The sequence below is a fragment of the Periplaneta americana genome, chromosome 1 (genome assembly GCF_040183065.1).
Source record: "Periplaneta americana isolate PAMFEO1 chromosome 1, P.americana_PAMFEO1_priV1, whole genome shotgun sequence".
NCBI classification, from domain to species: domain Eukaryota; kingdom Metazoa; phylum Arthropoda; class Insecta; order Blattodea; family Blattidae; genus Periplaneta; species Periplaneta americana.
The window spans coordinates 90,914,758-90,942,108 of NC_091117.1; the positions used below are offsets into that span (position 1 = coordinate 90,914,758).

The 27,351-nt window shown below is 36.9% G+C and overlaps 1 protein-coding gene across 4 annotated transcripts in view; it reads right to left on the reverse strand.

Moving 5' to 3' along the window:
- Positions 1 to 2,966: 2,966 nt before the first annotated feature.
- LOC138698097 (ankyrin repeat domain-containing protein 27-like) overlaps positions 2,967 to 27,351 on the reverse strand; it is a 90,725-nt gene continuing 66,340 nt past the window's right edge. The window contains exons 12-13 of one of the 4 annotated variants that reach the window (XM_069823827.1): positions 13,637 to 13,917; positions 2,967 to 10,753 (exon numbers count right to left, since the gene is read on the reverse strand). In XM_069823827.1, the coding sequence (XP_069679928.1) occupies positions 13,848 to 13,917 (70 nt within the window). In that variant the 3' untranslated portion in view covers positions 2,967 to 10,753; positions 13,637 to 13,847. Of the gene's footprint in view, positions 10,754 to 10,810; positions 13,918 to 27,351 lie in introns of those variants that run through there. The other 3 variants (XM_069823818.1, XM_069823851.1, XM_069823835.1) reach the window with 3 other exon arrangements.

Consider the following 27,351-nt stretch of genomic DNA (forward strand, 5'->3'; position numbering starts at 1 on the left):
GCACAGCAATAAAACACGACCTTCCCGGAAATGGTCAAATTTTTTTTTCATGAATTCCAGACATCAAATAAGGAGACCCGTATTTTTTTATTTTCACAATTATTAATTATTTGTGTAGTTATGAATATTTGAAGTTATGCAAATTATGCGCGCACTGTTACATAAACTCGCTTGGAACTCTGTGTCTACATATAATTGAGATTTGCGGTTTGGCGCATTTGAAAGACGAAATACAACACTTTTTATTACTTTAGGCCTATCACAAATAAATTTAAAATTTGGCCTATTTTTTTAATCGTTTCTTTTTCAAAGCAAAATTACTATATTAAATAGCCAAGTTAAAAATTTGAAAAAAAAATATAGACTTGTTCGCTGATGTATTATCTGTAAACTACTGCATTTATAAATATGGGATCGGCACCCATACATTTGTAACAATTTATTTTCCGGAGGCATGCACGCGCTCGTGATGTCCAGCTAATGAACTGCTTGCAGCCATAGGCTAGAAGGCTGCCCGTGGAAATTCCCCGTTGCATCTCATGTCACCATACTAATCATCAAATGATTAATACCTTAAGGAACAGTAAATATCTTATCTAAAATTATTTTATTATTGTCAGCTCAGCTAAGAGGGGAAGCCCTTCACAGGGTTGTATGTTTATACTGTAATATAGCCAAGTGTTTGATGATAGCAAGGCTGGGTAAGGCAGTAAACTTTATGGCAGTAAACAGATGGCAGGAGAGAAAAATAATCAGTTTGGGTTTGAATTTCGCGCAGTGACGTGACTTCTATACAACATGAGTGATGGTAAAGATTGCGTAATATATAACAAGTGTTTAAATCCATTTATCTTCCTAATCACGCTTTTAAAAAGAAAAGTACACTAAGACATGTAAGTCGCGACTTATTGATAAAGCTCAATTTAAAGGAGTCTTTGAGTGTGCAAATATGTGATTTGTTCCATAAAAATCAATCAATTTCCGCATAGGTCAGGTGAAATTATATGTGAAGCTGGTAGTTTTTGTGATATTAATAAACATGAATCAAATGAAAGTGCGGACAGAGAAAGTGATTATCCCAGTACTTCTTCTAGCAGTTCTATGGATAGAGTGCTAGAAATCAGTAATATTGAGGAATTAAACAAGAGTTTGATGTCAATAGAATCCCCTATCAAGAAAAGAAAGATACAACAAAACGATACCCCTGTGAAAAGTTTCAAAAGTAAAAGGCTCCCTAGCATGTTAAGTTTTTCATGTAGAAGATGCAGCATCATCCATTCAAAAGTCAGCCATATTTTATTTTTGACGGAATGCAAAGAAAGGTACAACCTGAAAATTACATAGTTATTGCAGACTTTTCTGAAAATTATTCATTTGTAATACAAGATTCAATACAAGGTGTGCATTGGAGCATATGCCAAGCCACAATACAATACAATTTTAATTTTACTTCCTACTTTATTTTATTTTATATTCTCTTATAGGCCTATTAATATTATATCTGAACTGTGACCGAACACGAGAGCTGCTCATTCGGTCTCAAATTTTGTTAATACTTCTGTATCTCCTTTTTTATATTGATTGTATTATTTTATTTCTATTTCTCTTGTTTGTAATTATATTCTTTATTCTGTATATTTAAATAAATAAATCAATAAATCCTTTCGTAGTATATTTCAAAGGAGATACAAAAATTCGTTACAAAAGTAATGTCATCTCAGAAACCATTAAACATGACACCGATTCCTTCCACTTTTTTCAATCCGAAGCAATCAATTTCTTAAAGCAAGAATTCAACGATATGAAAAAAATCATCTACTTTTCCAATGGATCAAGTTCACCAAAAAAAAATAAAAATAATTGCTTACATGAAGACGATTATGGAATTAGTGCTGAATGACACTTCTTTGCAATGTCGCATGGTAAAGGTCCATGTGTTGGCATTGGAGATACTGTTAAAAGACTTGCCACGAGAGTTAGCCTATACAAGATCCTATAACAACACCAAAAAAACTGTTTGATTAGTCACAAAAAACATTCCTAACGTGTCATTTATATTTTGTCCATTCAATAAGCACAAAAACCACACTGAAAATTTGCAGGCCAGATACCATAATCTAAAACCAATAACTGGTACATTAAAATTATATTCTTTCATTACCTTGTCAAAAACTGAAGATTTAGTAAAACAATTTTCTTTCAAGAAAGAAGGTAGGCAAATGAAAAAAAAATTTGAAAAGTATAATGTACAATTATTTGAAGATATCATAATAAGTAAATTAGCAGTGTTTCCTCGAGTAACTTGACCCGTACTGAGTGCAATGTTGCAACATTCAGTCAATTATCCAGCGCCGATAAACCTCTTAGCGCGCTTTAACGCTTCCTGTCCACTGCTGCTGCGCCGACCGCTACACATTCTGTCATAAGTAATTAAATTTCCATTAAACTATTGGAGATCCCATTCTGATTTTTTCTGGAATTATTAAGAATACTTCAGTGCACCTAGTAGGCATTTTTTTTAGATTTTTAATAGGGCTATTTCACATTGATGTATATGTTTTAAAAATTGAATTATGAAAAAATATTTGAAATAATTATATTAAAATTAGTTAGTAAATATTTAATAAAAGACAGTACTTTAAGCTTTTAAATGCATTTTTTTTTTTTTAATTTAACATCAATATCGTCAGAAATATGACGCTTTAAATGTTGCATTGTGCGACATTTTTAACGAATTTTAACATGTAATATTTTAAAAACATGTGGACTTAGGAGGAAATAAAAATACACTTGTTCGTTTATGAGCCCCATAGAGTTGGTAAAAAAAATATAAACGCAATCAGAAATATGAAGGTCAAAATTTGTATAATTTTGTTCAATTTAACGTGGAATGACTCTATAGAGAATGTCCACTATTGGAAATATATTTTCCCATACGAACGCATGTAATTCTAAAGGGAATTGTTCGTAATTGAGAGATATCCACTACTGAGAAGTGTCCATTAAGAGAAGTTTCATTGTATATATTTCACACACTACACACAGACCCAACGTCTTGATTTTTCGTTAATGGCAATGGTATCATAAGTTTGACCACACAGTTTTCACTTTTATGAACTAATACGAAATAACTTTATATATATAATTTAATTAATGGCAGGACTTCACTTTTCATCATTCACCCATATGTAGTTATGTAGACCAATTTTGTCCAGAGTGCACCATAGGAAGTTGGTCTATGTTACACTTGCAATGAGATGATGATGGAGATTTGTTGGGACGCCATAAAGAAACCGGAGCTCTAGAGAGAACCCTTGTGTTACCTGGACCATGGGCTTACCCAACACAAGTTATAAATCAGGGATATGCCAGGGATCAAACTCGGGTCCACAGGATTATAAATCCATGCTTTAGCCACTAGACCACCATAATATTATTTTATTTATATGACAAGCGAAAATAGACCAAATCATGCTAATTTGTTCTTAATTGTTATGGTTCCTTGGTGTGTTCAAATGAAAACACAGAAATGCTCCTTGTACTAAGAAAATTAAACATTTTTTTCATTTGTTTTTATTTATATAAACAATGATAAACAATAATTTTCATTTTATCTATTTGGTATTAACGACTTTAAAGTATGAGTTAATCTTAGGTAGACTTCAGTGTGAAGTATAACTGATATGGGGTGATTGAAGATAGGTGTTTGTGGGTTTACCATATTTGGACATGGTAGTAATGTCTGATTGTGGGCGGGTCATGTTTAATAGTGTTTTACCCTATGCTGGCGTATATTTCCGTAAATATTGCGTGTTAAAGGTTAGGTTAGATGAGAAGATAGCTGTTTGATGTGAGGCTGTAGAATGTGACAAGATGACAGTGGCTTAGATGAAGGAATAGCTAAGTGACGTGAAGCCGAGGAATGTAACAAAGTTAGAGTGGGTTAGATGAGAGAAATATTAAGTGACAGGAGACCAAGAACTGTGACAAGTTTAGAGTGGGTTAGTTGATGGGATAGTTAAGTAATGTGAGGCCGAGGAATGTGACGAATTATCCTTGCACCAAAAAATGGATGCTCCTTGGATCTAATGATCTATTTTAATCATCTGGATAAAATAACTGGCACAAACCATCAAATGTCCAGGACATGTATCCCTACAGTGATTTTGAATTATGAACCTCAAGACAATAGATCACAAGGACCTTCTGTAAAGAGATGGGTCGAAAACTTTTGTAGATCTTAACAGTTCTTATAGGACTATAACTTGTTAGGATGATGATGGTGATGATGATGATGATGATGATGATGATGATGATGATAATGATGATGGGTACAATAACAATTAAGAAACATGTTAAAAGAATTACTTGCACTGAACACGGTTGCTCCCTGGACCACACGATCGTATTTTAATAATTATTTGGATACAACAAGAATTAAGAAACATCTTAAAGGAATTTATTATTCTTGCACTAAAATATATGCTCCCTGGACCAAAATGATCGTATTTTAATTATTCAAATACAATTGCATTCAAGAAACATGTTAAGCAAATTATCCTTGCTCTAAAAATGGATGCTCCCTAGATCTAATGATCTATTTTAATGAAATGGATAGGATATGATACAATTAAAAAACATGTTTGCTTCAAAAATGGATAATCTCTGGATCAAAATTATCATATTTTAATTATTTGGATACAATAACAATAAAAGTGGGTGAAGAAAGAATGATTAGAAACTGATTAGAGAAAAAGGAATTGGTTGGATTACTGGCTAAGAAGAAACTGCCTACTGAAGGATGCACTGGAAGGAATGGTGAACAGGAGAAGAGTTTGGGGCAGAAGAAGATATCAGATGATAGACGACATTAAGATATGTGGATCATATGCAGAGACTAAGAGAAAGGCAGAAAATAGGAAAGATTGGAGAAAGCTTGGTTTGCAGTGAAAGACCTGCCCATGGACATTTATGTATGTATGTATATAATAACAATTAATACCTCTGATTGAGGTTCTGGTTGATACTGTACATCTATTACCAGGCAGTACATCTCACTTGACAATGTGTCAGAGAAAGAAATGCATATGAAATCTGATTACTGGTTAGTGTAATATGTTACTACACAGCGATGTATGTAGTGGAGAGGGAAAGAAACTGGCCACCTTACCCATTATCTCCTGGCTTTATTGCCTCATGAGTGATGTCTTACTAGTATAACTTATGAGGTTCAAACCTGTCTTCAGACAGATTACTAAATAACAACAATAACAATTAAGACACATGTTAAACGAATTATCCTTGCACCAAAAACAGATGCTCCCTGGACTAGAGAAAAGTTGGGATACATACTGCAGTGTTGCTGCCAATATCTGGAAAGATACAAGAGTTTTCGTAAATGCTGAGAATCAATGACAGATTAGATTTGGTTTGTTTAGGTTTTTGTTATGCCTTACATATCCGTTTTTTGGTAGATAGATTTACCATGGATATAGCAAAGAAAGAAAGATTTCCCCTGGACCATAGTGAAGAAAAGAGTACTTTTGTAACCCATGATTTAAATAAAAGATTGTACATATTTTGAATAAATAGTGCAACTCACTGACTTAAGGAGTTGGAGAGAAGAGCAGAGCAGAGCAGCCCTCTTGAAGAATTCACACATCCTTCTGTTGTCAGGGTAGTTTGTCTTAAATATGTATTCAGCAAAATACCTTCAAAGTGTGCCTTTCTTCGTCCGAAAGAACAGATCGAATACTTCAAGGAGAGCCATTTTCTCTTAATATTCTGGGTATGAAGACTGATATTCTGTCCACCCTGATGCATCAAGTTTTTCTGGTGAATTTCTGTGCTATTCACTGTGTTCACGACCTTTATCGAGGGGTTCACTTGTAGATGGAGAAATCTTTGGTTCTGGAGAGTATTTTTATATGCTTCCCAACAGTCTGAGATAACAGTCATTTGGCGCAGAAGCCAGTCCTTGATAACCAGAAAATGTGTTTGCATCCTGAGTTTCCACTGGTAGGTACCAAAAATATTGAATTTACTTTCGTCGATTTCCAATACTGTTCCTGGATCTCTGATACTTGGCTTGTTTTTTTAACATCCAGTCCACACAGACTTGACGGCAGAAACCCGACCAGTCTACAACACATCCATTACCTATTTCTACATCTCTCATAAGAATCTTGTGTCTTGGGTTTGGTAGAAGGCACCACATGCCACAGAATGTTACACATTGTTTCAAGGATAGTTTTAATTCTCCCATGAAAGTACCATTCCTTGCACTCCTCTCAAATCACATCTGTGACCATGAGGGACTTTGCTGCAATAGAGAAGCAATTTTTCGCCTATGACACTCAATTTGAATCTCCATCCACATAAGGAATAGTTTATTCCATCACTCAAAACTCTGTGTATGACTAAATAATCTTTGATAGACACTATATGGCTCAAATGGATCAGAAATCCTGGCAGTATATATTCGCAGCTTGCACACACTATTTCCTTTCTGTTTGCATTACATTTTTCTATAGTGCAATATCATGGATTAACAAGAGATTACGTCATCATTGTGTGTGCAAATGTTTCATCTGGTATATTAAAATTCATGATGTGATGATTGAGATACCTATTGCAATTGTTTTTATTTATAACAGTAGGCCTTGACTGACCTGGTATATAAGGCTTTGGCACTCTTAGGGATACAGGTGGGGTTTGAGATGGCTCACACAAGCTTCAAGTCTTGCTAAAGATGTTGCTCCTTTGTTTTCCAATCTGAAGTGTTGGTGTACTATCGGAACTGTTATCAAAGGAGGTATTTGGGTTGGGTTGGAGTGCTAATAGGTTTGGCAGTGATCAGCTGATCACATCATGTGTCTAGAGTGGTGAGGTACAATTTTGAGGTTATTTTCAGTTATTTAAGTACAGCTGTCAAAAAAAAAAAAAAAAGTGGCCGCACTCATGAACAGCGAATATTTTCAAAGTCCACTTCGGGTCGTGGCGATGTTACACGGTGCATGTGCTTGTACTAGCAATTCCGGAACTATGAAAGTGTTCCATATCTGCTCCTCGCAGACCAGCGGTAGAGTGCTTGTTTAATAATTCAAAGGTTCTGGGTTCGGGCCTTCTTCAAGTTTTCATTTTATTTTTTAATCGTTCTTTAGCGATGTAAATGATATTCAAATTATCATTTATATCCAGTTATCGTTCTTGATGGATATCACGTTATTTATATTTTGTTATCATTCTTTAGAGATATGAATAAAATTCAAGTCATCATTTATATTCTGTTATCATTTTATAACAATATGAATAATAATTATTACTATTGTAGCTACTGTATATCCAATGGGGGTTAGCCCTATTTTACATATGTATGTTAGGGCTATAGTTTTATACACAAAAAAGATAAGCATAAAGAGAAATGGAAAAGAAAATTAAATTAGCTTACGCGATGTAAACAAAACATAAACAATCCGTAAATTAGGCATTGCGATTGCAAAACAAATATCAGTTATCAATTTGAAACATACAAAAACATTAACAACACACATACGTAACACTTCTATAACACAAATATGCAGCTTTCCATACCATACATCATAAATTAATACACAATAGTCACACAAACACAATCAAACTATAATTACGACATTGCGACATCAAGCATCCCATAACTGACTCACATACATAACAAATCAAGCATCCGTTGCAGCACATACACTTCAACATAGTAACCACACTTTTAAAAGTTACAAATATGGCTCCAAGAAGAATAAATAGGACACTGTTACTAATTACTATTCTTCTACAATTTCTTAAATACATCTGTAATAAATCTGTGAAATTCCGATATGAATAATATTCACGTTTTTTATATTGTTTTCGTTCTTTAAAGGTAAAAAAAGGGTAAAGGTATCCCCGTAACATGCCATGAAGGCACTTGGGGGGCATGGAGGTAGAGCCCCATGCTTTCCATGACCTCGGCACTAGAATGAGATGGTGTGTTTTCGTTCTTTAGCGATATAAATAATATTCAAGTTATCATTTATATTGTTTTCCTTCATTAGCATTATAAAATAATATTCAAGTTATTTATATTGTTATTGTTCTTTCGCAATATAAATAATCTGTATTTTATGTAAGTAATTATTATAACACAAATAAACATCTTTCTTTGTAAAATAGGTTATTTTATTTAGATAATTAAATACGTATTATATAATATCTTATATTAATTAAACAAACTGATATTTATCATTTATATTGCGTTATCGTTCTTTAGGATACTGTATAAATAATATTCAAGTTATTTATATTGTAATCGTTCTTTAGCGATATAAATAACACAAATTTAATATTAGGTTTGGAAAAATCCAGTTGCATAATACTGCTATTAGTTTTTCTTTTTGTATTATTACATTATACTATCTTGAACCACAATAAAATGAAAAGGAGTAACGAGGAATTGAACCTGAGACATTGACATCTAAATTCCGACGTTCGTCCGCTGAGCTACGAGGGCAAAAGTGTGGAAACATTTTCGGAAAAATTGGCCCAATCACACTCTAAGATTTTCTGATGATTCGTAGAAGCTAGTCCAGGATGCGGGGGGCAAAGGCTAATTGAGATTTCCCGGTCTCTCATCGGGGTCAAACATCCTGATAGAATTAATATTTAACCCTTGCCGTGACTTTCGGTGAAGTCCGGAGGGCCCAATTAGTCAAATCCACTCTCCTCGTCTCCACGCTTGGGCCCCCTGGAATTTAATAAGATGCGAAAGAGATAGTGGTGTGCAGAAAGCAACGGGATGTTACCGCATTTAGGCCTATCCTTCCCAAGAAAAACTGCAAACATGAACAAAGGAAGCTTTTAATAGAAGAAGAAGGATCTTCTGCGGACCTCTGGAAAAAGAACTAAGGAAGAGACTAGTGAAGTGCTTTGTGTGGAGTGTGGCATTGTATGGGGCAGGAACATGGACATTACGACGAAATGAAGAGAAACGAATTGAAGCATTTGAAATGTGGATGTGGAGAAGAACGGTGCGTGTGAAGTGGACAGATAGAATAAGAAATAAAATTGTGTTTGAAAAAGTGAGTGAAGAAAGAATGATGCTGAAACTGATTAGAAAGATAAAAAGTAATTGGTTGGGTCTCTGGTTGAAAAGAATAATAGACGACATTAGGATATGTGGATCATATGCGGAGACTAAGAGGAAGGCAGAAAATAGGAAAGATTGGAGATTGCTGGGTTTGCAATGAAAGACCTGCCCATGGACAGAACACTTATGTATGTGGGTATGTTCAGAATGCCTGGAATATCGTGTCTAAAAACAGTCGCTATTTGCAAAGACTAGTCAATTCCATGCCCACTCGACTGCAAGATGATCGAGATAAGAGGAAGATAGACTAAATATTGAATTGTGGCTTTTTGTTTGGTTTTTGAACGCTTAATTGTTTGAATGTTTTAAGGCCGACGCCAGTAAATTTGTTTTGTTTATGCCACGAAAGATATTTTTATTGAGAATAAAATCTTTTTTCTTTCCATTTGCAGCCACAATATCATAATGATAAAGTCATGGCATAATATATTAATGAACCTGATGTTAATTACTAAAATAATCGTAAACGAGAAAGGAGCCATTATATATAGTTTGTCTCTCTCAAAAACAGAACAAAAAAGAACATAAAAAGCACGTGGTTGTAGTCGAACGCAGGACCTCATGAATAAGAGGCCTGAACGCTACCATTATGCTATCGATAACACACAGAATACTTCAATTATAACTGTAGATATCAGGCAACGTGGTCCAACAACATGTAACATCGCCTGTCTCCGAATTGTAGTGAAGATACCCGAAGGGAACTTTGTTTCAGGAGAGCGGCCACTTTTTCTTCCATGTGTGGTGTAGGGAGATATCGAAATTTCAGCAAGGCTTGAATCATATGTTAGTTTTGACACCTGTTAAACTTCCATCACAATTATTCAGTCTGTTCACAACTTAAACCTACAAATGTGTGAAATAGTTCTTAATAACACAAAAACTTTATTCTTCATGGAGATCTTAGAAATAAGCATTGAACACGTGCTCTAACTTTACCTACAGATTGCACATTGGCGAGGATTGAGCTTCAATTGCACGTCTTTCTTTTCCAGTCTTCTATATTAGCAACCTGCTCTCTTATTAGTCTCTTTCTTCAACTTTTTTATGTTGTTTTTCTCGCTTCCTCACCTTATCTACCTCTTCTTTCTGTTTTGAACGATATTTCTTCATGCTTTCTCGTTGTTTCTTTGTAGGCCTCATATTTTCCTTTCTAGTGTAATCTGTCTCTTATTTTCTTCACTCTTTCTGCAGGAGTTTGAACCATACCTAAATACAGAAGTGGTGTACAGAAATATTTAACTATTGGTTGCGTAATTGTAACTCTCATTAATCTTAGCCAAAAATTAACCTCTCATTAGCTTTACCTACAGATTGCACACTCTTTGGATAATGGCGAGGATTGAGCTTCAATTGCAAGTCTTTCTTTTTTCAGTCTTCTAAACTTGGCAACCCGCTCTCTTACTCGTCTCCTTTCTTCATCTTCTTTATGTTGTTTTTCTCGCTTTCTCAGTTTATCTAATTCTTCTTTTTGTTTCAAACGATATTTCTTCATCCTTTCACGCTGTGTTTCTTTGTAGGCCTCATATTTTCCTTCCTGGTGTAATTTGTCTCTTCTTTTCCTCATTCTTTCTGCAGGAGTTAGAGCCACACCTAAATACAAAAGATAAATAGGTAATTCTTTACAATTGCGTTACCACGTTAAGGCACAAATGTATTTAACTTGGTAGAGATAAGGCCATCAGGCCTTCTCTGCCCCTCTACCAGGGGATTACAACTACGATATGAAGAATAAAATTACAATTAACTTAATATTAAATTTACAATAATTACAATTACAATAGAAATCAAAGTACGAAAAGATTGTACCTGATTAATGAAAGCTAGACAATTTATTATAGAAGTTAAGAACAAAGAAAATTTTTTTTGTATTTACTGAATTACAAATTAAACCTAGAATAATAAAATTGTATAGTGATGAAATTACAGGATAGTGAAATATGTTGTGATAGATTAAAAGAACTATTTACAAGAAATCATGTCTGAACGAGCCTCAATTACTGACCAAATGCCTAGTAAGTTTGCGTTTGAATTCAATTTTATTTCGACAGTCCCTGATGCATGCACATAGTAAATTCCAGAGTCTTGGCAGGGCTATTGTGAAAGAGGAGGAGTATGAGAAGGTGCGATGGGATGGTATTGTTAGTACTGCATTTGGGCGCGCTTCCGAATAGGGGCAGGTATTTTCCCTAAGGTTAGAGCCCAGTTCAGGTGTGTGTGTATTAATAGGAAAATGTCATATAAACATGCTCCTATTCTCAATATTTTCTAGCCCCTAATTTTCGATTAATATACACACACCTGAACTGGGCTCTAACCTTAGAGGAAATGCTGCTGCCCCTGTTCGGAAGCGCACCCCTGTATTTGACTTCTAGTTAAGTCATATGTACAGATGCGGAAATAAAATTTAGAGTTCCCTGAGTGTATAAGTTTCACTTACAACACACTGTGCATGTGCAGTAAACAAAAGCCCCCTTGTGGACAGTCATGTGAAATTGTTGCCTACATACAGGTAGAATCCCTTCAAGACTCACTCCAAATTTTAATTCTGTACCTGTACAGTAGGGCCTAAACAAAAGAAAAAATTAAGTGCCGACACCAATTTTGCACCAAAATAAGCTTGTGTGGAAAGCTGTTGTGAAAATAGTGGCCAGTGGAGAGGTGTGGGCAGGCAAGATGGCTCTATGGAGGTGAAAGGGCTGGGTAGCAGGGATGGACAGCACATACATCTCATTTCCGTGTGTTTTCTTACTGATTAAAGAGAAAAAGTGAGTTTTCTTTAAGAGAGAATCATTGACAGGTTAGGTTAGCTTAGGCTTTTGGTAATGCCAAGCTAAAACCGTTCTCTTTGCAGATGACACCAATATTGTTTTCAATGCTCTTGATAAAAATAATTTACAGGAGAAAATAAATGAAACCTCAAGACAACTAGAACAGTGGTTAGCTAGCAATAGACTAAAACTGAATGTCAGTAAAACCGTTTGTATGTATTTCAGTCAGAAACAACTACATGACTCCATTGAAATACTACTTAATAATACTGGAATAAAGGATGTCGATTGTACAAAATTTTTAGGGATATGGATTGATTCCAACCTCACGTGGGAAAGTCATATTCAATTCTTAACTGATAAACTAAGTCGTTTGTGTTATGCTTTCCATGTCCTAACCAATATAACTCCCAAGGAACTACTTAGAGCAGTTTACTTTGGCTATGTTCACTCTGTATTATCATATGGGATAATTATCTGGGGGTCATCATCAAAACTTGCACAAGTGTTTAGACTGCAAAAGAGAATATTGAAAATTATAAAGAAAGTACCTATTCGCTCGGATAGTAAAAAAATATTCAAAGAGTTTGATATTTTGCCCCTACCTTGTATTTACATTCTTGAAACAGTCTGTTTCATCCACCAAAATTATGATAGTTTTAAAATAAACTCTGATTATCACAACTACAGCACAAGAACATGCAATAATTTACATTTTAATCATCATAGGTTATCCAAAAGTCTCAATAGCTTATCACATACAGGGATAAGACTTTACAACAAACTCCCTGTTGAAACTAAAGCCCTTAGCTATGCTAGATTTAAAAAGTCAGTGAAACATATTTTACTTTTCCACATGCCTTTTACTGTCAATGAGTATCTTAGTTTAGCACTCCAAATTTAGCTTACAGTAGTTAGTATCTCCTTTTGTGTTTACTGCTCTTCTTTTCTATCTGATTCATGTCTGGGGTGAGACTGCCCAAGAGGATAAGGAAACCAAGAACCTTGTACAAGTAATGGTCTGAAGAAACCTGTGGAGAATTGACTTCATTACTGAATGTATTGATTGTATATTATTTGTATATTATTGTAGATATCTTGTATGTCGGAAAAACATGTATGTAACCGCATATTTATTATGTATTCACTCTGACGATGCCATGAAATCATTGTATTTCCTAAGGCTAATAAATATCTATCTATCTATCTATCTATCTATAAAGAAATGGCACATTATTAGCCAATTGTGAGTATATGCAAGGTATATCAAAAGCCTAAACTAACCTAACTTGTCACTGATTCGAACTTAGGAAAACTAGATTTTTCTCCAATAAGTAGTAAGGAAATGCACGGAAATGAGATGTATGTGCTGTCTTTCCCTACTGCCTATCCCTAACCTCGACAGAGAGATCCTGCCTGCCAGCAACTCTCTGCTGGTCTCCCACTTTCACTGTAACTTTCCACCCTTATTTCGGTTGCGAAATTGGTACTGGTACTTAATCTTTCTTCTGTGTATGGTGCATACGACTCAACTAGAAGCCAAGAATATAAATGTATTTGTATGTGGTAATGCAATTGTAAAGAAATGACGTTAAAGGTTGTACAGAACTATCGTTGTTTAGTTAAATGGCACTCTTGGTGTTGTAAGTCTCATTTAAAAAATCTTAGCCAAAAATCAATCTCTCATTAGCTTCAGCCTACCTACAGATTGCACACTCTTGAATACTGGCGAGGATTGAGCTTGAATTTCCTGTCTTTCTTTTTTCAGTCTTCTAAATTTAGCAACCCGCTCTCTTACTCGTCTCCTTTCTTCATCTTCTTTATGTTGTTTTCCTCGCTTTCTCAGTTTATCTAATTCTTCTTTCTGCTTCGAACGATATTTCTTCATCCTTTCACGCTGTGTTTCTTTGTAGGCCTCATATTTTCCTTCCTGGTGTAATTTCTCTCTTCTTTTCCTCATTCTTTCTGCGGAAGTTAGAGCCATACCTAAATAAAAAAGTTATATGTTGCACATAAATATTTAACTGCAGTTGTATAGTCAAATGGCACTAATGTTGTAACTCACGTTTCTATAATCTTAACCAAAAATTAATCTCTCACACTAGAGAGTTGTGTTTGTGTACCCACCCCACATACGTTACTTAAGTTATATACCAAATTTGTAGTGCGTTAAGGAAAAAGATAGCTATATTTCCTTCACGGTATTCTTAATGTGACGTAATATAAGGGATTACAGTGTCACCAATCACAAAGAAATGCGAAATCTATGTTTTTAGCACGATGTGTGGTCGGAAGAATTATGGTTAAATAATACTGTACATATAATCTAACCTAACCTGTCACTAATCTTTAACATAGGCCCCATTCAGCATAATGTTTTGAGATGTTGCCGTTCCTGCTAGACACTGAGTCTGGAGCCACCCAGTGGAAGAAGTGAGAAGCACAGCGTGATACTGCTGTTGAGTGGCGTGACTTGCTGAAACGACAGCTTATAATTTTTACATTTCGTTCCTTAAGTGTGTGTTTTATGCAATAGCCAATGCGTTAATATAGTGAAAATTACATATTATATAGCGCAATAAAAAGTAAAATGTATTGTAACAGTGATAAATGTGTGAAAAATTAGTTTACAATGGCGCATGTATAGTCAACCTTCAATAAAACGACACTGGCGTATCTATAGTCAACCTTAAATAAAACGACTTTTGCCGAAGGTTACTTATGTACGAAATTGCTAACATACCTTGGATTTATAGTATGGAGTACTGAAAATTGGATGTGATCACTGGGAGAGCTGTATGCCCACCGAACCGCCCCAAATACATACCATACGTATCAAATAATTTGAGGTTAAGAATGGAGAGGGTTTCAGTTTCGTCAACATAGTAGTAATATTACACACCTAATCTAACATAACCTGTCACATAATACTACACACCTGTAGTAACATTCCTCACGTTTAGTATCATTTCGTTTGCATATATTGCCATCCCTGCTACGCGCCGTGTCTGATGCCACCTAGTGGAATTGGACTCATTTTTGGATTAGTTTCATACAAAAAATTATATTTTCACCCACCTTAACTGCAGCACACTTCAGTAGACGCTTTAAATGCAACAAAATTAACTCATAACAACAGATTATCTCGTTGCTCTGAACAAAACAAGGGTAATTTCATAGAAGACGGGCACCTGGTTGGATGTACTAAGTATTACCAACTTTTTTACTTTAGAGTTAAATGTTAGTGATTTTTAGTAACTTTTATATGTTAGTTCTAGGTTTTTATACTAGGTGTCGCATTGATGATGTTTCAATTTGATTGGTTATAGTTGTCATTTGTTCTAGAATTTTCGTTAATTTTGAATGGGTAATGACCAGGGAACGGATTTATATGGACTAAAAATATATGAAATATGTAAATATATATGTAGTTATTTTTACCAAAATATGGAATTAAATATGGATTTTTACCAAAATATGGAATTAAATATGGACTTAAAATTATAAAAAAATGACTATGTACGTTAAATATTGGTACATTTTAATCAAACTAAACAAAAAATATAATGGACGTACCTTATCTTCCAATGTAGTTTCAACAAAACACAATTTTTATTGTCTGTTACCATAACAATAGGTTACAAACATTTCTTTCAAGTGCTGAAAAGTGAATCTTCTTCTATTGTCTCTGAGGATAGATTTATACTGACTAAAAGAGCGTTCGACGTCACAAGAAGTAACTGGTACATAATTCAATTTCACAATGTCTGCTGGGGATAAGTCCAAGTTAATCTTCACTGTTGATTCACCACTCATCACAGCAACAACCTTTTGTAGTTCTTCATATCCAGGGTTTTTTGAAAGTACAGTGTCCACCTTAGCTCTTACTGCATCTGCAACTTTACCTCTACCACGATTCAGTTGTTCCACAGTACTATTTATAATTTCAAAACTTTCAGGTGCCTATTTTGGAGACTTTTGAGCGTTTTTATGATGCATGAAAATGTATGCTGAATGTGAGCTAAGTCATTCTTCACACTTATGTCACAGGTAACTGTTTTCGCAGTATCAATTGAGACTGCATCTTCAGAGTCCAATGCAAGGAGAACATTGTTAATAGAGTCTATATGTTCGGCATAATATTCAACTGCTTCTAGCCATGTACCCCATCTAGTTAAAATTGGCTTTGGTGGCAATGGAATTTCAGGGTACATTTCTTTCAACACGTTAACTCTACTGGGAGCTTTGAGAAATACTTTTTTCACTGATGAAATCAACAAATCTACTTTAGGGAAATTGTCTCTGACCACTTCTGCCACACGATGAAATGCATGCGCCACACAAGTAAAATGAGTCAATTTAGGATATACAACAGATAATGCTTGTCCAGCTTTGACCATATAAGGGGCAGCATCGCTAATAAAGAATAACACATTATCGTACATAATACCCTTTGGCCACAGGATACCCATAGCTTCGTTGAACAGTTTAACTATAGTTTTGTTATTGCACTTTTCTAGAACATCACAATGTAAAAGAATTCGTTCAGAATATTGTTCACTTAACAAACCGATAACTACATTACCAACAAGTCTAACTTCTTTGTCGGGAGTCTCATCAATGGAAACCCAAATTGAACTATCTTTAATTTCATCTCTTATCTTCTGTATTGTCTCATCGTAGATGGATGGAGCATACGTCTTCCTAAGTGTTGACTCATCCGGGATTGTATGTTGAGTATATTTTTCAAGGAATTCCCTGAAGACCTTATTCTTTAGTTTGTAGAGAGGAATATCAGCAGAGATGAGAGAACGGCACAGGTCGATGTTAAACTCAGATCTTACATTCGATGTTGTTGGTTGTGTTAAAAACAATTGTCTCTGCTTGGAATTTAGTTGTTTGTTGGCCTGATGTTTACTAATTGTAATGTATTGTTGCACCAGGAACTTTTGTGTAGATGATACTGCACACTGACACAAATTACAAAATAATATTTTATTGTCAGTTGATAAACCATCTTCTTTAAATTCTGAAATGTAACTTGTTAGTTTTGATTTTAAATTGACTGAATGACGTACTTTTGGCATATTTACCGTCTTTATAGTATGATTTACAAAACTGAACCTATGTGTACTCTGACTGGCATTTAACTGTTGAGCTGCACAACTGAAGTCTGTTAAAAATTTTAAATTAAATTAATACAGTTTTGTAACTTACTTTCCCATTGTTGATAGGACTGCTAATTTTCAAATAACTCTGATGTTAAAGGGATTACTGAACATGTGTTTAAATCTCTATTGTTGAAATGTATTTTTAAAAGTTAATGGAATTTTGTTTTGTTTTATTGTTAAACCTAATATAATATGGACTGTTTTATATGAAATATGGAAAATATATGGAAATTAACGAAAATATGTACTAAACTCTAAAATATGGAAAAATATGGAAAATAAAAGTAGGATTTTTCAACCCTACACATTGTGAAACATAAAGATAATGCAAAATATAAATTATATTAGCTTTATAAGTAAATATGTATTTACATATAAATCCTTTCCCTGGTAATGACGTTGTCAATTATTCTTGGTTGTTTGACGTGAGTGGTATTATACTGTTTTGCTGACTAAAGCTATTGGAAGTTTGTCATTTTATGATTTTCTTTCGATTTGATTGGTTATAGTTGTCATCATGTGTTCTAGAATTTTCGTTAATTTTGAATGGATAATGACGTCAGTAAGTTGTTCTTGGTTGTTTGACGTGAGTGGTGTTATATTGTGCCTGATGGGTAAAGCTATTGAAAGTTTGTCATTTTATGATATCTGTGAAAGATGTGTGAACATAGAACAGAGTATTAAATTTTATGTCGATTTTGGTTCAGTTCTTTCGCTGGTGAATAAAAATTGTGTCGATTGTTGACGAGAAAACTGTTCCTGTGATTCCAAGGAATTGTTCATTGAATTTTCCGTACAAGTTAAGGTGTAATAAGAGTTCAAAGAGAATTTCATTTTGTGTAAATACATGGTTTAGTTATGTGAAGTTGACTGTACGACAAAGTGGTGGTTTAGTTCTTTGTTGGCTGCATGCTTTAAGTTTAGATTGCCTTGAAGCCTGTGTCATAATGCAAGTGAAGTGGTTGTCTTTGAAGACGTCAATGAGGATTGAATTTTGTTTGATTAGGTGATAAATTATTGTTTTGTTTTGTGTTTTAGTGATTTGTGGGGGTAAAGTGCGGACGAAAACTGCCAGAAAAGTACTACCAACTTTGAAGTGCAAATGCCACCAAACACCATAAAAATCAAAGATGAAAAATTAAACATATTTTCATTTTTCGAAGGGCTTTTTCTTCCTTAAAAATATGAATATATGTATGATTTTCCATCTTTGATTTTGTAATGTTTGGTGACATTTGAACTTCATAGTTGGCAGAACGTTTTGGTAGTTTTCGTCAGCCATGTTGGATTTTGCCCGTCTTCTAGGAAATTACCAAAACAAGACTTCTTGTGCGTATATTTATATTTACAAGGTCTGTCGCTGCCTCACTGCTACTTTTTAATTTAAGAAAGAACAAATCAGTGTTTGCCAATATAATTTACGATATGTGAATCAAGAAAACTGTGGTTCTTTTTTTTTTTTTTTTTTAAGATACACCAAACAAACATGACGAGTTATGAATTCAGAACATATGATTTTAAAATTAACTGCACTGACTTGCTACCGTGAACAACAACAGTACTATGAAATCGTGTAGTGTAGACTCCCTAGATTCAAAATACGGAAGACCACCGGAAGACAAATCAGTTTCGCCAACATTTGTTTTGAAAATGTAACAAATAAGTCTAAACCACCGCCGTCTGGATTGTGATATACTGCCTGCTCTATGACGTCCATTTTGCGTATACAGTCTGCTGAAAAATCTCCGCTAGATGGCAGGTCATACAACACCATACGTAACATTAGTTATAATGGAAATTTAAACGCACTCTGCTTAATAAACACAATTATTCTCAAGTTTTCCTTTAATTAAACTAGATAATATGTGTAAATGTATACCAGAGATAAAAGCTTACCTGGCAAAAATGATGTCCATCCCTTGAAGTCACAACTTCAGAATTTTCCTGGACTGAGGCTTTGAATAGCACACCGGTCGAAATGCACGCTGTGTTTCTTTCCTTCCAATATTTGCTAGTAGTGGTCGTACAAACTTTGTTATTATAATGTGGCTAACCATCTGTTGATGATTTGGCATACTGCAATTCAATAATGCGCATTCTGAAAGAGGAGAATGCGCAAATGTGCGAATTGTTTTTGTTAATTGAGAAGACTTAGTACAATATGGTACTGCGGCTTCAACGAACTCCTGCAAATGTTTTATTAAGGCAACAAAAGTCGATTTTGGGTATCTAAGCCCTCCTCTTTCTTGGTGATGGATAATTTCATTTAATAGCGTCGACGTTTTAGGCATAGATATATTCCTAATACAACAATCACAACTTACTTTCTCCTCAATTACGCGTATTAAATATCCGCAAATCAAAGCTTGGGAGACAGTTTCTAAATTAATGTCTACTCTGTCATTTGGTACTATAAGTTTGTCCAAAAGAATCAAAACATGATCAGGAAGAACAAGGTCATTTTCGGTACCGGTATCAGTGATACTATTGCCACCAGTTGGAAAGGTTTCTCCACAATATGCATTATCTCCAGTGACATTGGCTGCTTTGGAAGGTATCATAAGACCAGACTTCAATATTCTTTTGATAGCATATGCCGCTGTACGTGCATGTGTTATATCGTTACTACCACCTCCCATTCTAACGGTGCTAAAAAGAGCCTCTACTGGATCTCCAGAAAATCTTCTTGTGAGGACGTAGAAAAATCCAGTTTTCAAAAGATGTATAATACAATGAACTGTAGAGTTCACAGTGAACAGAAGTGCCTCTGTCGTCTCTTTGGTTAGCCCTTTCAATTTAGCCCATTTCGATTCAGCCTGAATCCTTGTTATATATCCAACGAAGTATTCCTGTAGCCACTGCAGTCTTTCATCAGCTACAGAATAAAACTGCATGGAATTCGGGTTGCATTGCCTCATATGCTGTGTTCTGTCACTTACGTCATGCACAATGAAAAATTTATATATACACTTCATGAAATGTACAGATGGGCCAGCTTCTGAGAAGTCTACATTGGTATTGATACGGGCATTGTTACTCTTCATGAATTCAACTGTGGCAGTGACTGCAGGAGAGAAAACTTGTACAGCCGTTAATACATTCATTTTTTCGAAGTTTGTAGGTTCAATGTTTTTTTAGTTAAGTATCGAACGGGCTTCACTGTCAACTTCGCTTGCAGACGATATATTTCCTTCAAATATTTGGAACTTATTAGTCCATCACCGTCAGCCATATCCCTGTCTAGGAATTGAGACCTAATGTTCTTAATCAAATGACAGTAATCAAAACTTAGAAACAGCAGACGTTGAGGATCACAAGGGTGTGGAACACTAAATTTCAGATCTCCATTTCCAAACTGTCGAAACATTGAGACATTTGTTTTATGGTTGTCTGTCACAATTCTCAGTACATAGAATCCACAGTCTTCTACTGCTTTGATTACTTGATTAAACAATTGATACAACTCTTGACCCTGTAAACCTTTAACAAGATAATAAGCTGCTGGTATTGTGAATCTTTTTGAGAGGCCATTCACCACAAAACAAAGTAATTTGTTTGCCAACGTTGGATATTTTCCTGCGCATTCATCATATATACCCTCTGCATTAACTATTCCGAAGAACTTGTCACTTGTTCTATCGTAAAGAAGCCGTTCCTTTATTGCCATTTCGTCGGCGATAATTGAAACAATCTTTTCCATGGGTTCCAGGTTTTCACATTCTATTTGGAGTCTGCTATTTACCAATGGAGAAATCCCAACATCACAATCAACATTCCCTATGTATCTGTCCAATGTGCTTCGGGAAGGGGCTGATATTAATTTGGACACTCGCGCATGATCATAACCCTTGGGTGACACTAGTCTTCATGCTAGACAGTAACGGATACTTAATTCTGACCATTCAGGCCTTTTCTTGCCAAAATTATTTATTTGGTCAAGTAAATATACAGCTTTTTTATTTTTTTCTTCAGCTAATTCTTTTATAACCGTTAGTTGATCTAATTCCGGATGATGCATTTTTTTTCAATTCAATTTTCATAGCTGCCATGTTTTTCTCTAGTCTATAAATTTTAGATCGTAGCCTATTAATTTCCCTTCTTGAGCATGCAGAACTATTATCATTTTTGAGATTAACTTGAACTCCTATCTCACACTTGTATTCAATTTCATCATAAGTTTCTGTGTGGAATTTATTTGACCCATCTGAAAAAAAAAAAAAAAGAACTTTCTTCTAGCAACAATACTAAGATAAAAAATTCAAGCAAATATTAAAAATTTGTTCTTAATTAAGTACTTTCCAGAATTCCCGCAAAGTTCTACCTCACTTTCCTTTTTCACTGAAGTGGTTCTTTCCTTACGAGGTGTAATCTTCCGAGATTGCAGATAACTGGGGTAAGCTGGGAAAATGCTTGGTATAACACCAAGCTTTAAATTTTTTTCTTGCAGTTCTCTCTATAGTCTTCTGAACGAAAATGGAGACTACACACACGTGAGTAATCGGTTGGAACCCACCTGCTACTTTTACAGGCACCTTGTCTGGATATAGACGCCAGCCACTTTTCTCTAAGTTCTTTTGCTGAGGGAATTTCATGATATTTTATTCCTTTTGAACGTGAACTTCCTTGTCTAGATTTACAAAGGGGAACACAACAATTCACCATTTTAAACATGAACACAGCACCTAATTCATGTCGAAAATTAATATCACGTTTCGCAATAATTTATGACTTTGCACAAACTTTATATACACAAATTAGAGCACAGACAATCAATATTTTTATCATTACTGACTTAAACGAATATTTAGCTTAGTTAGATGTAATAATTAATCATACAATCACTAACAATCGCCTCAACACTTTAACACCTGCAGATTAGAAATGATGCGGTATGGTGCAGTCACAGTCGCGCTCTAGCGGCAAATTCGAGAAACATTGCTATACGGCGTTTCCAATGTTAAATTTTACCATAGAGCAGGCAGTATATTACAATCCAGACGGCGGTGGTCTAAACTCATCGGGTTTCACAAAATGTTTCTATATTATTCAGGGGCGACCGGTCCTTATGTACTCATGTGCTACAGCACAAAATAAATATAAGAGAGAAAAAGATTTTTTATTTTAAAAACTTCAAAAATATTAATTTCGATTGCAATAGTTACAGTATGTTTCCGTGCTCTATTGTTAAAGCATTTGAATCTTACGCCTTGTCATGTTTCATCATTCACCCTCCACTTTAGTGTAGTGCGAGATGTGCTACGCAGTGTTGCCAACAGTTGTTCATATAATCCCGCTTTCGAAAACTCGCAATTTTCTAACAAAAAATCTCTAGATTTTAATGTGTATTTATTATTATTCAATTTTATAATAATAATAATAATAATAATAATAATAATAATAATAATAATAATAATAATAATAATAATAATAATGTAAGTGGCATAGCGCACAATTTAACTTTCGCAGAAGCTGGTCAATGAAGCTTTCGTTTCGGCACAATGTAAGACATTCAATTTTATACCCATGCAATTAGTATTGATAAGAACAATGTAATTTAAAAATCACTCATTCAAATTAGCAGCCCCTCCGGATCATCTCCATCTGAATTTTTCTACTGCAGGAATATAATGCCGTGACTGTGCCCGGGGTGGTATTCCAAGCCTGTCTACTTTCATTTCTGTACGTAGCCAGTGTATACCTATTTTCTACAAAACCTCAGGTCCAGTTTTATTTATTTTAAAGTAATAAATGCTACATTGTTTACAAAAACTATGCTATAGGCGGCCTAATAACATTAATTATACATAACACAGTAGCACGAATACTTGGCTAAAGTCACTGTTTACCATTTTTTTTTTATATTACAACTAGTATGGATTAATTAGGTTAACTTATCTGTTTAAAAGTACTTCAGGTTAACTGGACCTTACATTATATCCATGTCACTGTATTCTGTACTTGTTTCATAACAAAATTTTTTGCCTCATATTATCTTTTACTATTTCAATATTCTCCATAAAGATTAACTGTACAATCACACAATCAACATCATATTTCTTTGATAAGTGAATTTGCTATAGAAGTGTTGGCCTTTCCTTCAGAAAACTATAGAAGTCCATGCAAGACACATTTTGAAAACGACATTTTGTGATTCATTCATTACGGTGATATCTCATGGAAACAATATAGTTATTAATCAATGCTTTACGTGATTATTACATAAAATAAAATAAAAATATTTCAACAATAATTTACGGAAACGGGACATTTGGCGTCCCCTAGCCTACTTTTCTCCGGACAGGGGACAAGAGGCTAATAACAGGGACAATCCCGTTAAAAACGGGACGTCTGGTCACCCTACAATATGATCAACCAACTCTCGAAAAGGATTTATATCAGATGCGTCCCTATAACTGGCTACTTCACTCCTGATTCAATTGTGTTTGTGTTAACATTGTCACGGTACACGTCTTACACAAATAATAATCTTTAAGGAATTGAATTTGATCTGTCTGTAATCTCTATATAATATTACAGTCACTCTTGTTACATGAAGTACGGTACTAGTATATGGTGGCAGCAGATGCTCGATTTCTAACGTTTGATTAGAATGCCGCCACACTTACACTTTATTACTGGTCCACACCTATGGAGTCAGTGTGCACTCGAAGTTGGTTGCTTGACGGTTGTCAGCCCACTTTGAGGTCTGTGGATATAGAGGGAAGAATTGGATCGGTGTCGGTTAGAGTTCCCGGGTAGCTCAGTGGTAGAGCGTTGGTACGTTAAACCAAAGGTCCCGGGTTCAATTTTTCCCTCGAAATTATTCAAATCAATTTTACAGGGAGTTATACCTGAAATCTTGATTTGCATAATACACGTCACTGTTCGTTAACAGAAAACCACAATTTAAGTCACACGGAGTCAGTGTGCACTCGAAGTTGGTTGCTTGACGGTTGCCAGTCCACTTTGAGGTCTGTGGATATAGAGGGAAGAATTGGATCGGTGTCGGTTAGAGTTCCCGGGTAGCTCAGTGGTAGAGCGTTAGTACGTTAAACCAAAGGTCCCGGGTTCGATACCCGGCTCCGGAACAATTTTTCCCTCGAAATTATTCATTAGTTAAGATTAGCAGTACATTCTTGTTCTCAATAATCTAAGTACGTTGTCATTGTCGTCTGTGGAGTGCAATAACGAATACTGTGTTGCTGTGTGTAGTGAAAATCCCATTGTTGACGGGAGTGTTTACATTCAATAACAGAAAGTGATTATTGTTGTTTTGAATAAAAATTACATTCTTGTTTTGTATTAAAGTTACAAAGTGGTGCCAAAAGCGAAATATTATAGACATAATGGAGAACCTACAGCAAGCCATCGCGGAAATGAAAGCAGACATGAACAAGCACATTAGTGAGGTGAAGAACGATATAAGTGAAGTAAAGGCAGACATGAAAGACGACATGAACAAGCACATCAGTGAGGTGAAGAACGACCTAAGTGAAGTGAAAGGCGACATAAGCGAAGTGAAAAATGGCGTCACTACGCAAATTGGAAGCGTTTCGACCCACGTAGATGGAATTGTCGCCATCGTTAAAGACGAACTTACAGCCGATTTTCACAGACTAAACGAGAATTTTGCAACTATAAACGAGACAGTGGCCGAACTAAGACAGGACGTAGACCATTTTGACGGCAAAATTCGCGCCCTCGAGCGTCGTCAAGAACAGACGAGTGAGTTGCTAGATAAAAATGCTGAAGAAAATAAGCACATACTCGCGTTGGTGGATTGCCAGGCTAGAGAACAGAAACAGATAATCGCTGAGGAAGTTCAACGGGCCATAGAAAGATCGGCGACAGAATTGAGGACCTCATATAGTGGCCCTGTGGAACCATCGCCTTCAGCCAGACATTGCAACGTCAAGACGCCGAAGTTCGACGGTACGACGTCTTGGGCGATATTCCGACGCCAGTTCGAGGCCATCGCAGAGCACAATGGATGGACGCCGGCAGAGAAAACTACCCAGCTGCTGGCCGCGCTTCAGGGACAGGCGTCGGAGATTCTTCACAGTGTTCCAGAAGATGGGACAGCCGCTGAGATAATGGCGGCCTTGGAGGGACGTTATTGTGACCATCAACTTGCGGCAGCATTTAGGACCCAACTAAAAACGAGGGTCCAACAGTCAGGCGAGTCCCTACAAGAATTTGCAATGGCGGTGGAACAACTGGCCCATAAGGCCCTCAGGGGCCTACCTACTGACTTCATCGCTGGAGAAGCGGCCTACACCTTCGGAGCGGAGTTCGAAACCCCGAAATCAGACAACAGCTACTCTTGGTAGAGCTTCGTACCATCAACGCAGCTCTGGCAGCGGCCCTCAGGATGGAGGCAGCCAAGTTGACGGCGAACGTCTCGGCATCGCACCGGATTAGGAGCGTCGCGGCGGCCGACGTCGAGGAACGTCAACCGAAGTCACCCGAGCGACGGAGACGAGGAGTGCCCACCTGCTGGTCCTGCGGCGAACCCGGACACTTAAGGAGGGACTGTGACCAATCTGGTCACCGACAGGAAAACTAAAAGGGGCCGATGCGAGGAGGGGCACGTCGGCGCCGTCATCACCATCCCCTCGGCTGATCTTGAAGACGGTTAACAGAAGATGCGACGATGGGCTGATTGCTGACGGATGGATAAGAGGCCGCCCATGCAGAGTACTGGTAGACACCGGGGCGTCGCTCACCAACGCCAGACCGGAAGTCGTGCGTGGCCTAACTGGGGGGACACCACTGCGCCGATATGAGCTACGTACTGCCTCAGGCGAGAGCCTGCCCATCCAGAAAGAGGTTTTCCTGGATTTGACCTTGGGAAAGAGGAGACTGGAGATGTGGGTGTTCATCTCCAACATCACTGAAGACGTCATCCTGGGACTCGATACCATGCGGATCTTCGATGCAACGGTGGACGTCCGGCGCCGTATCCTCCGTTTTGGTAAGGATTAAGTGTTCCTGAGGGACGTCGAAGACCAACCCATGGCCAGCAGACTCACCTAGGAGAATCAAGCGACAATCCCAGCAGGCTGCGAGATGGTGGTGACGGCAAGACTGGACGGACAGCCTAAGAGAAACCTGCTCCTCGATTCGCAGACAACTCCGATAGATGGGTTTATGTGGCCAGATTCCTACTCCCGAACCAGAAGGTGGTACCGGTGAGGGTCCTGAATGTCACCAATCGGGACAAGGAGGTGCCTAGTGCAACTGTACTAGGTAGCGTCGAGCCGGTGGTGTCTGTGACGCCTCTGGCAGATAACGAGGAGTATCACTGACCACGTCCAGATCTAGACCCATCACTGAAAGCGCTGGCTCGAGAATCGGCGGAGAATTTAAGCAAAGGAGAAAGAAGACAAGTACACGATCTACTGACAGAATTTCAGGACGTGTTCAGTCTGTCTGAAAATGACTACGGGAGAACGGAGAAAGTTCAGCACTGCATCGACACCGGGAATGCTCGCCCAATCAGACAAAATCCTCGACGCGTCCCTCTAAACAGAGGGAGATTGACAGCCAACTGGAGGGCATGAAAGCAAGAGGGGTCATCGAGGAATCCGATTGACAGCCAACTGGAGGGCATGAAAGCAAGAGGGGTCATCGAGGAATCCGACAGCCCTTGGTCATCACCTGTGGTGCTGGTGAAGAAGAAGAATGGGGACCTGCGTTTCTGCGTGGACTACAGAAGACTGAATGACGTCCCAAGAAGGACTGCTTTCCCCTTCCACGAATTGACGACACCTTGGACACCTTGGACACCCCGGCAGGAGCAGAGTGGTTCTCGATGTTGGATCTCAAGTCAGGATACTGGCAGGTGGCGCTACATCCGGAGGATGTGCTAGTTCACCGTTATGCCGTTCGGCCTCTGCAACGCCCTGGCTACATTCCAGAGACTAATGGAGTCCGTAATGAGAAGCCTGACATACGGCACCTGTTTGCTGTACCTTGATGACGTCATCGTGGTCGGCAAGACTTTCGGCGAACAGCTGTGGAACCTGAGGAAAGTATTCGAGAGACTGCGACAAGCCATGCTGAAGTTGAGCCCGAAGAAATGTCATCTGTTCCAGGTCAGTTACCTGGGGCACGTAGAAGGGACCAACGGAGTGGCCACAGACCCGGAGAATCTACAAGCCGTCAGAGGATGGCTGAGACCGAGGGACAAGCAGGAGCTGCGCCGCTTTCTCGGCCTCTGCACTTATTACAGAAGGTTCGTAGCGGG